The following is an 11,524-nucleotide window of genomic DNA, read 5'->3' on the forward strand; positions in this document are numbered from 1 at the left end:
TAAAAAATTATAAGGCATGACCTTCCAAGTATACCAGATGTTGCTCTAGCTTTGTAGTTCTGGCATGTAAAACAGTCACAGAAAATACTACAGTGTGGATAAACATCACATTTTATTTTATTTTATTTTATGTTTTAAAAGAAGGCTAAAACATTTTTTCCTTGCTGAGATATAATTTCCTGCAAAGTCATACATTTACAGTAAGCACTAACACAAATGTGCCTTCTGGAAGATGTGTTCAGTTGTAAAAGAATCTTTTTCCTACTTTATTATGCTGAGCTAGCATTCTGCTTGGCCATGGTTATTCTTTAAAAGAAGAAATCCCTTAGGGCTCAAGACTTGAACATTCCAGCCCAAAAGGTAATATGCTCACAACGTGGAAAGAAAAGACTTTGAACTAAAAGCCTCCTCAATCCAAACTACAGCACATTGAATAAAGGAATTTTAGCATATTCTACAGGCTATTACCAATATTTTAGTTTGACATCAAGTATATCCAGATTTATCAGTGTTTGTGAGTTAATGTCTATAGGCTAACACGTGCACTTCGTTTGGCTTTCAGTTTAAGAATTCAGTGCATCACATAACTTTTCAATACGTGACAAAAAAAAAACTTTCACAATGAAACAAAGACATGCTTAAAATATTTGAAACCCAGAAATTAGCTGTCTCCTGTAGTTCCCTTCATTTCCCCGCCCTGCCCTATCAGACTGTGACTGAATGAAATGCATTCCTATTTACAGTCTTACCTTCCGCTGCACAGAACCCATTCTTACAGACTTTGCATCAGCAGACTGGTACGTGAGCCATAAGCCTGTATCTACATGTTGTATGAAGCATATTGAATCCCCATATTTTATTTCAGGTGCTCCCATTCCATCCACCTCTTTTCTTGTCCCTATATCCAACTTTTCCTGAAGAAGAAGAAAAAAAATGTGTACAAGAACAATAACCAACATGTTAATATTTCCATAAAATATTGAATACTAGGCAATTGTCCAGAACAGGACCTAAAAGAATATTTGAGATCCTTCTTTAACGAAACGATTAAAAACTGGCAAAAGTGTAACTTCTAGTTAAATATTCAGGCAAAAGATGGAGAGATCCCATCCACACAAAAATCTAGCTTATTACACTAGGAAAGCCAGGTGTATTCATTTCACCTGCCTAGGAAAGAACTAGGATCATAACTGACCGTACATGTAATTATTAAAACATAAAAGCTTGCAAAACAAGACCAAATACATTGCATCCCCTAGCTGAACCAGACATTAACCTCCAGAAGCTTTTTCTTGGGGATTTTTTTTTTCCAGCCTGGAAAAGATGAGCACCTCCCCACAATTTATTTCCGACTGTCACAGAGAGATGGTCTTTAACTTGTCACTGCCCATTACTGCCCAACAATGGGCTCAGTATTTCCTGAGAAAAGAAATCCATTTCTGTGTGTTTGTGACTGACCTGTTGACATGGTGTAAAAGAAGAATGGCATGACCATGTGTCAGTCCAGCTGGTGTCCTATACAGACAGCAGTCGTTTCAGGAGAGGAAATTTAGTATCCCAAACAACGCTACAGTTCGTAACTGTAATTTGAGGTGCTCCCCAATATCTAGCTCTTCTAAGAACCAACTCCTTCCCCACAGACACCACTTTATAAGACAAACAGCCTACGCACCCTGGTTCATGGCAGATCATCCATTTAATCTCTCCAAAAGCATATGGTTCAACCAACTGATATACCTCTTGTCAGCCTGCACTAGTTGTTAAATCCAAAGGTAAGTATGGAAAAAACATGTTACAAAGGATCAATATACGTCTTGTTAACTGTAGGAAGGATGTTAATGTAGTTATGCCCAAAATTTCTCAGGGGACTTTGAGCTTCTTCACTGCAAGTTCCTGAGGCTTTCACCACTAGCTCCATTTTAGGCAAAAATCTCCATTGAGAGTAACCAAAAGCACTTTGACTCATTAGTTCTGAGTCATGTGATCAAGTTAGTGACATAGAAACTATTCATCATTCTTCTGGGAGGAGAGGGAATACATCACAATTGTTGCAGTTGAAGCTGAGACTACTATAATATTGCAGTTTGCTGTTTTGCTCTCCCTTTCAACAGGGCAGGCCAGGTTCACCAGTGCAGTAACCCCCTGTATTCTGCTTCTATATATGCTCACATATGCCCAGATAAGAAGCTGCTTAATTTTCACCACTGTTCAAAAAATCATCTGTGCAAATTGCAGGCCTATTTTAGGCCATACATTCAGAGTGCAGAATGATCCCCTTAACAAAATACAGCTTCGACCTTCTCTGCTTCTCCTGATCAGCAGCAAAGGACAAGCCGCTTCCTCAGAGTAATGTTGCAAATAATGAGACAAAAACTTCTAAATGTTCTATCCTACTACAACCAGGAAAGATCAGGAGAATGATTATACCACACATGTTTGTGGCCACAGTTGGCCTTGACAATCTGGGGAGACAGCTTCACAGTAAAAATGACAAAGACTGGGTTTTGAAATGAACAGAAAACAATCTCTAATTTATTAAAGGATTTTAAAAAACATTTATTAAGTAAAGGGAGATGTCATGTAACTAGATTTTCACCCTACAATTATGAATGTATTTTAAAGCACTTAAAAAAAAAATTAAAAAATTCATACTCAGGTCAAATTCTTATTATTACTTTTCATAACATTAAGCTTCGAGATATAATATATTCATCAATTCAGATTATTAAACCTTTTCTGCATACAGATGTTAATTTCACTATCTTGTAAATGTCTGATTCCTTAAGTGCTGAAATTCTCATTAAAACCTTGTCCATTGATACATGATAATAATTGATTTATTATTACATCTGATGCCCATTACTGAGTTATTGTGTGCCTCTATTTCATTATTAATTCATTATTTTGTTCATATCATTTCTCTAAATGTTGTATTTAAGTCTTGTATTCAATTCAAAAGCTAGCACAAATAACCTGAATGTAATAACAGTTGGAAATTGAAAAGCTACTTATAATAGGACATTGCACACAAATGACAATACAGGAAAAAATAAATTACGTCCTGCTATCATATGAAGAAATGACAGCCTGATTTCAAGCTCTAGTCTTTTGAATTATCTTCATAACTAGAAGATAGTGTGACCATACTGTGCTTCTACATTGTAAGATTGTCTTTTTTGCCAAGTCTTCCTCCTCACCACCAACTTGCTAAGATATGGATATATGAATTCACAAATTTTCTCATAAAGCACTGTCAATAAAATAAGGGATTATTAATTTAAAGTATTATTCCATACTTTAAAATCTACTGACTATAACAGAAATTGAAGGGGTTTGATATTGCAATCTTCATTCCAATTAGAATTAACATTAAATTTACTTAGCATAAAAATTGCAGTGCCAACAATTTGCCAAGCAAGATCTCTGTCCTCACCTATGTAAGTACGCTGACAACCCTGCGTGTAAGTTTAGAGCCCAGACTGAATTCAATCACATTCAGTTGAGCTCTTTCCTGCAAATAAACATAGCAGCCAGGAAAGCATACAGTAAAAGTTTGACTGAATATAGGAGAGAAGATGGAAAGCTAGGGGATGGGGGGGCAGCAGGCTTTAGAGTATTCATTTGGGAACTTCAAGACATTGAGCTTTTGGGGAGAGTGAAGAGGAACCACAAATTGTTTATGAAGGGGAAGATTTGAATGGAGCGCTGGATTCATGCCAATAAACAGCAGGTAGTTGAGAAAGTACATATAATAAATCAATCTCATTATCTACTGTAAAATAGTTCATCAGTGAAAATCAGGATCTGACAAACATCAGAAATCACCACGTCACCATTTAATAATTGCGTACTAGTATAGATATTATGTGATGCAAGTTTCCAGCCCCCTACACACTTACCATAACCTGTCATTACATAACCATCTGCTACTTCTTCCTACAGCATATTTACAAAGAAAAGCTTCAGTTTTATTTGCAGTCTAGGCCCATTCTCAGAACTTTTTCTAAGCAAAGATCAAAAGTCTTGATTCATTACACTGGAACAAACAGAAACAACTGGCTTTTGCAACAGTCTGGAAACCACCTCAGTAATGCAAAGCAACAAGAATGCATTGGAAATGAACAGGTTTATTGAAAAATATGCCGAATTTTCTCCAGAAGGATGTACTCTTTATAAACAGTTTTTATTCCATGCATACAAGAATACAAGCCAATCTTCCCACATTTTTTGTGGGCTAAATGGACAACATAATTTTAAATGGTATTATCTTAATGTTGAAAAAAATTATTCTATGAAGCCTAGCCTTAAATGTGTTATTTCACTCTAATGCTTCTGTTTAGTTCCTTATAACATTCCGAAAAGGATTCCCATGATTAAGGCTCATCCTTTCAATTTTATCTCTTGTCATCTGACCCAACCTATACCTTCTGTGGCACACTTTCAGGACTGACATTCTAGCAGATCTCACTGACTGGAAGAAGCTAATTCATGACTGTTTTTTAAACTGACATTAATATATTTCCTATTAAACTTTATTAAGAAACAGGTGAAGATATAAAAATGCAGGCCATAAAATGTTATTAAAATTGATGTATTTCTGTCCACTGGAAAAGACTGTGGACAGCAAAAGCAGACTTTATACAGAATGTATAAACATTTCTAAATTAGTAAACTTACCTTATTTCAGTGGAAAAGCAATATTAAGCTAATACTTTTTACCAAAAAGAATCAATATTTAGCAAATGTGAGAGAAAAAAAAATCCATAGAACTTAATCACTACAAAGTCAAGTCTACAAAAGAGCCATATATTTGGAGAATAAATTGTAGATATCTGTGGACATCCTGTGCTGAGTGAAGCAAGACTACAAGAGAGAAAAAAAGAATTTTCTGAATTTCAGATGCTTGAAAAGCTAATATAATTCTCATTTAATGATAATTATTAGGGTAATATATAATAACCAGAGCATAAAGCCCAATTCCCAGGAAAAAAAATGAAGAGACTGTTAGCTCTTCAGAATATCCCTATCTTCTGAGTGCTGTTTGGCTTGTGATGATTTTAAGCTTTCACATTTCTTTATTTTGCTGAGATATTTAAAGAATTTTAACACATAAGAAGATTCTGATCTGATTTTTCAACTTCTGTACCAGAATGTTGTGTTTTGGCCAAAAAAAAAAGTACATATGTATATGTGTTTTTGTTTGTGTGTCTGTGTTATTTTGAGCATTTGAGAAAAGTATTCTGGTTCATATAAGACATCTTATAAAAAACTTCAGCTTTCTGGTTCTCTTCAGCTTACTTTTTTAATGCAGTACTGGCAAGCTAATGTGTTCAAACTTATGAGCAAGGCCCTTGCAAATAATAAGGTTAAAAACAACAATAAATGTTGAGCATTTATATTTGCATCTGATTCTTCAGATTTATAGGGGATACATTTTCAGTATTTTCTCTGCAAACATGAATGCTGCTTTTCATTTGGAAACTGAAATTATCGTCTACTCACATGCCTGAAGGAACTGAGTCTTTAACACTGCAAATAAGGGTATTCTTCCCCATATCTGGTTTTGCCTATTAGAACTAACTTATCTATAGCACAACAAGTGGGATCTTTGTAATTCTTCCTTCCACTACTTTCCAGGTAGTGGAAGGAAGAATTATGACTGTGGCAAAAAAGGACTGAAATTGCTGTAAGAAAGATCTAGCCACTCGACATACTCCCACTATTGATGCTCTGTATTCAATAGAGAAGACTAGGGGCTGCCTCTCATCCAGGAATAATTATTTTCAGCTAACTACATGCAACAACACAAGTGAAAGGTTAATGTCCATACACGCTCGGAGGAAAAGAGACCCCTGAAGCTGCTTACCTTCTCTACAGAAGCCTTTCTAGGACTGCTATAATTTTGAAATATTTATTTACTGCTCTTTTCCAGAGAGAGAAGGCACCTAAAAATTTTTAATGCCTGTATCCTAATAAAGTGAAACATGCCACTCCTTTAAGAAGTCCTAAGCAGGAGACTGGATTCATCCTCAGCAATGAAGAGCAAACCGTATACTCCTCCCCTGTGGCATCTCCATAATTCCTTCCAAATAAGTCTTTAGTTAAAATGAATGTTGATATCCACAAAATAAACATCAAATATGATCTTCCAAACTTCCAATTTCTTTGAAAAACCATATTTAAATATCAGTAAGATTATATCTGTCAAGTGCTGATTAGCATGTAGACCCCTCTTAAAATACTCTCATGTTACTTCAAGAATTGACTACCATAACTTGCTTCTACATGCCCCAAAGCCTTTTATCTCTGCTCTGCTCAGCATAGAATAGGTTTGGTCACTTAACAACAACTAAACCAAAACATGTTAACTTTTTATTTTGAACATGGTAGAACAAAATCACTTCAAAATATAAACCTTCAAAATACTTCCAAATATGACTTCCAAACTCAGGTTGAAAAAAACAAGTGAAGAAACTTCAAATACAACATCATCTAATCTCCAAAACACATGTGCATATGCTACTTCAAAAATAGAGATGAACCGCCTTCTCCATATCAACAAAAGATACTCTCTGTATTGCTAACAATTCTTGTCTTCAAGTATTTTTTGGACTAAATAATCCATGTAACAGTAGAGTGCAGTATATTGTTCCACTTTTTGGAGTAACCCCAACTGAAGACTCCATCTTGAGAATCAGTGAATGAATTATTTTATCCCTCTTGCTTCAAAGAAGAGTAACTGTTGAGACCTATAGTAACTGCAACAGGAACTCCCCAATATAGTTGCACTGCATTGTCCTAAAATATTTGAGTATTTCTACAGCTTTTCTAACTGGTTTTCTAACATTGTCTGGGTCTCAGAACAATCACCTGAACTAAAGCCTTTGTTATCAGAGTGCAAAAGGTTTACATTCATTTCTTATCTTCCCAAGCAGACAAATAATTAAAAAGATATAAAGTAATTGCTACAGAGAAGTTATTGAATAATTCTGTTTACAATTACTATATATTTTTAGAAGACAATTTTTTAAAAAAACGTTATTGGAAAATTTTCAGCAACATCATGCTGCAGGTGAAAAGTACGAGAAATCAAAGGATATTAAAGAATTTATCATAGTATCATTTTAAACTGTTTACCCACTATGCAAAGTACTCTTCTGAACTTGAAATGCTTATTGAAGGTGTCAAATGAAAGTTCAAACTATGGTAACTTTAAATTAAACCACAGTAAAGTATCTGATGAAAGAAATCCTGACTTTCCCATTTAATTTAAATAACCCACAATACTATAAATTTTTCTTGTGTCAGCCCACAGATATAAGCAGTGAAGTACCAGTGAATTTCATCAGAAAAACAAGTAAGAAATGAGGAAACTGTTCAAAAGTAGGCAAGCAGTAAAATAAAACAAAAAAACCACAGAAACAAACAGCCCAGCAGCATTACCCAATGAAAGTATGATAAAAGAAGCTTTCCAGATATTAATTATACTGAGTTGGTTTTGTTTTAATCAGTGAAAAGGTAGAAGGCTCCGATAATTCATGCAATAGGAAATATCTAAATCTTGCTTACTAGAGAGATTGGAATTACTACTAGCTATATTAATGCTGCACTGATTCCGTACCTTGGAAGACCGAAAACAGAATGCCGTAGATTTTACATCCGCTTTCTCTTTGTCTGTAAGAAGAAGACTCTTGTCATCCAGGAGACTTAAATATTTTCCTGTTGTTATATGTCTTAGTCTGAATGGCTAGACTCTTGTATCCAGGAGACTTAAATATTTTCCTGTTGTTATATGTCTTAGTCTGAATGGGCTCTAATGCCCCTGCCACTCCCACCTAAGAAATTCATAGGAAACGTTTGTTTTTTTTCAAACAAAACATACGAGTTTAACTACTCGCAAAAATATTTTAAAGTACATTATATTGCCAACTAGTTGGTAAAAGGATAAAACTCTAACTCTTGGATTATCAGCAAGAAAATGGCTACTTTTTGGTTATCTCCTATAAAACCATTCTAATAAATAATCTTAACCTCTTCCTTTGCACAGGCTGCCTTGGTACAGACTGAATTCCTCTTGAGAGGAGATACAGACCGCCTACAGAAAAGGAGGCTTCTGCCGTACACAAAGAGCTTAGATCTGCCAGTTCCCTCTCCAACATTTCATCTACTAGCAGCTGGGTTTGTTCACTCTCCCAGAGCACTCTCCTTTCAGCAGTCAGCACAATTTAGGCACACTTTGAATAGTGGGGGGAGCAAAATAAATAAATAATCACTAAAAATCCTCATAAAATGGATTTTAAAAATTATTAAGCAAAGACTGGCCCAGATCCTTCATATTCTATAGGAGGAAATGAAGGAAGACAGGCAAAGATTTTCTAACCTCCCCAAGAACTCATCAAGTTGAAATATAGGTTGCAGGTTTCTAACTTCTTGCCTTAAACTGAAAGTCAGCTCTTCTGTTCTTCCTGATTAACTCCTGAAGACAAGCTTGTGTAGGAGTTACTAAGGAGGATGCATTTCACAAAGCCTTTTCAGAAGGCTTCTCAAATATTCCTTAGATTGGAAAATTGCCACAGCTAGGATGTTTTCCTGGATCTTCACAAAACTTTCTTCAGTCTTACATCTTCAAAAGTTTACTTTAGATGTATGTGCACACTGCTTTTTGGAGAGGAAATCATATATTTATTTTGTGTTTGCAAAATGCCCGTCACAATGGAGTTATGACATACTGCTGAGGTTCTGATGTGCTTCCACAAATGCTAGTAATTCCCTATGCTTACTGTGGCTTGAAATAGCTTAAAATTATCAACAAATGTTCACATAATATCAATGAAATACACAAACACATCCTTATGAACTTAACTTGGTTATAAACTTACTCCCATATCAGAATTCTGTATTACTGCATCTTCTCACTTGCATTTAAAGTAATCCCAGGTACAGCATTTAAAAACATAAAAAGTTTTTATGCATATGTTTTGTATATATTCATGTACTAGTCTGAAAATCCCTTAAGCTAGCACTTACACAGGTTTAAGTCATTTTCGTTTTCCCTGACGCACACATGTAGCAGATTAAAGCACTTACCTACTCAATACAAATACCCATTTGTTTAAGCATGTCTTCACAAGAGTTGGCCATACTGTATGCAAAGTATGCAAAACTGATTTGGCAGACATTTTTAAAGTGCAGGAGTTTTTAAAATGCAAGAGCAATACCCGGCTTCTGTTTTGTAACAGGATTTATTACACTTCACTAATTAAACTTCTAAACCTTTTTAGTTATTGGTTTTAAAGAGGCCAAAAGAACAAAGAGGTTTTCCCCTCAACTATTCTCTTTTGTAAACGAAATAGTCTCTTCTGTTTAAGGCGAGGGGAGAGGACTTTGGGGAGGAAGGAAATATGGAAGCTTTATATCTTAGAAATGCATTTCTTTTTTTCTGTCTTCGACACAGCAAAGTCAGCATACTCCACAAAAGCACATCTCAGTATCAGTGTTCTGATACTGAGCACAACATCTGCTTCTCAATTAAGTAAAATGTCAGGTCATGAATCTCAGCCATTGTATTGCTGGGTCTGGTAAAACACGTCAGCTCTGCACCTTTCATATCATGGGCCATGCTGGGGAGCTGCCTTTTCTCTAGTCTGATTCAATTTTCTCTTGGACCCAATAGCTCTGGACTGTAAGAAAAACAAAATAACAAATGTAGTGCAATTGAGCCATGCCCCTAGTTCATGCCTGCAGGATAGGAAAAAGGACAATCCATGTGCACTTACAAGAAAAGCCTTTTGAGCATTAAGTAGCTTGTGAAGCCATTTGACTACTAAAAATTCTTTTCTGCAACGTGAGAATATGATCCCTGTCACCTTTTGGGAAAGAAAGCAACGCTGAGCAATAGTATCTGGCATCCCACGACAGGGCATCCCAAGAGGCAGTCTGCACACGCAGACTGCCCATGCAATTTTTATGAGAGTTCTCCACTGACGAGGAGAGTTCAGAAACAACGATTCCTTCAGAATCATATAAAATTAACAGAATTAATATTATATCTGCAGTCATTCTGGGAAGGACTAGAACTGATGGAGGACTTCAGGAATGCAAATACTAAGTTACAAATTGAAGCATTTGCATGAATAGTAATATGCCTGCAATTCAGCAGTGAACATATATAGCTACTAGAATATCATACAGGAAAACAGGGAGGTGAGGGACTTGTAGGAGAGAGTGTTATTGGGATTTTATTTGTTTTTTTTTTCCTGGTAAGAAAGTCATGTGTCTTAAAAAGAAAGGTTACAACTGCCTTTGCTTAGTTGTTTTGACAGTTCTCACGATTTCTCTCAGTCATATATGTTCAAATGTTTACACTTCAAAAGTTTGCACACAGTGCCTGTCAAAGTGAGATATATGACAGTCGTAACAGAAACCTGTAATTTCTCAAATCGCCACATTGCTCCTGTACCACTGCTTATTAGGGAAGTACATGCAATGAGGAAAATAAAAAGCCAGAGAACCTTCCACAGCTTCATTGTTGTCACTTAAGCACTCTCAAGGTCAATGTTAGTCCAAAGCAAAAATCTCACTGCTCTATCAATGACATTTAACATCATCCTATTGAATAAAATGCACAAACAGAAAACAGCATCATTAGATGCACCTTTCCCTAAGCTGCCCTGATTTAATCTCTAAAAAGCAATCATTGATTAGTCACTAGAAATTTTATCACAAGCATGTATTGTAATACAAATTAAGTGAAATTTTACAGGGCAATTACCTTAACAAAGAAGGCACAATTCCTTACTATCACTCCAACACTCATGCAAGGTAGCATTTTTTCTGTAAATTTTTGCCTTTAAGGTCACCCGAATGGCTTAAAGAAGGTAGGGGGTGGCACACATGAATTATTATAACCAGAACAGTTTTCCTTAAAAATGTCACATATATGTGTAAACAAGGTAAATTGTGAATTCACTGACAGCTATAACAACTTCAAAAAAATAATCAAAACACACACAGCATGTGTGGTAACACACACTCTCTATGGGAATTGTTTCATTTTTCATGAAAGTGTTATAGAGCACTTTTTGAAGATTATTTTAGTATTATCTGTCTGGTTTTATAGTTATCAATCTGATTTTATAGGAATACTCTTACTATAGAAAAAGCGCCCTGCCAAACTGACTTCTTTTTCTGAGAGAGATTTTACTTACGCAACTCTTAGAGTCTCTAGTCGCCAAAGGGAACGAGCATGAATTGACACAGCACCACCTTCATAGTGGACAGTTCTGAAAACCAAGCAAAAGCACAGACTAAATGCTCAGCTCTGTTGTAAGAATTCATAATATTTATTTGTTCATTTAACTACATCTCTCATTTTAAGACCACCAAAACAATTCCTGCAACTGTCAGATTCAAAAGTTATCATATTCAAAACCAGCTCTTATCAATCAAACCTTCAGACCTAGTTACTCAAACAAATTTTATTTTCATTGTCTTTAGCATCCATTATTGTTATACTCATAACAAC

General features: G+C 35.5%; 1 protein-coding gene across 1 annotated transcript in view; it reads right to left on the bottom strand.

Annotated features, from left to right (window-relative positions):
* The window catches only part of RYR2 (ryanodine receptor 2), a gene marked incomplete at its 5' end in the record, with an annotated part of 258,073 nt that extends 246,791 nt beyond the window's left edge, over positions 1-11,282 (bottom strand). Inside the window, 4 exons of the mRNA XM_019471222.1 lie at positions 750-914; positions 7,622-7,747; positions 10,581-10,608; positions 11,208-11,282. Coding sequence (XP_019326767.1) covers positions 750-914; positions 7,622-7,747; positions 10,581-10,608; positions 11,208-11,282 — 394 coding nt within the window. The remainder of the gene's footprint in view (positions 1-749; positions 915-7,621; positions 7,748-10,580; positions 10,609-11,207) is intronic.
* Positions 11,283-11,524: the final 242 nt, after the last annotated feature.

Source organism: Aptenodytes forsteri, unplaced genomic scaffold (assembly GCF_000699145.1).
Source record: "Aptenodytes forsteri isolate BGI_AS27 unplaced genomic scaffold, ASM69914v1 Scaffold10, whole genome shotgun sequence".
NCBI lineage: Eukaryota > Metazoa > Chordata > Aves > Sphenisciformes > Spheniscidae > Aptenodytes > Aptenodytes forsteri.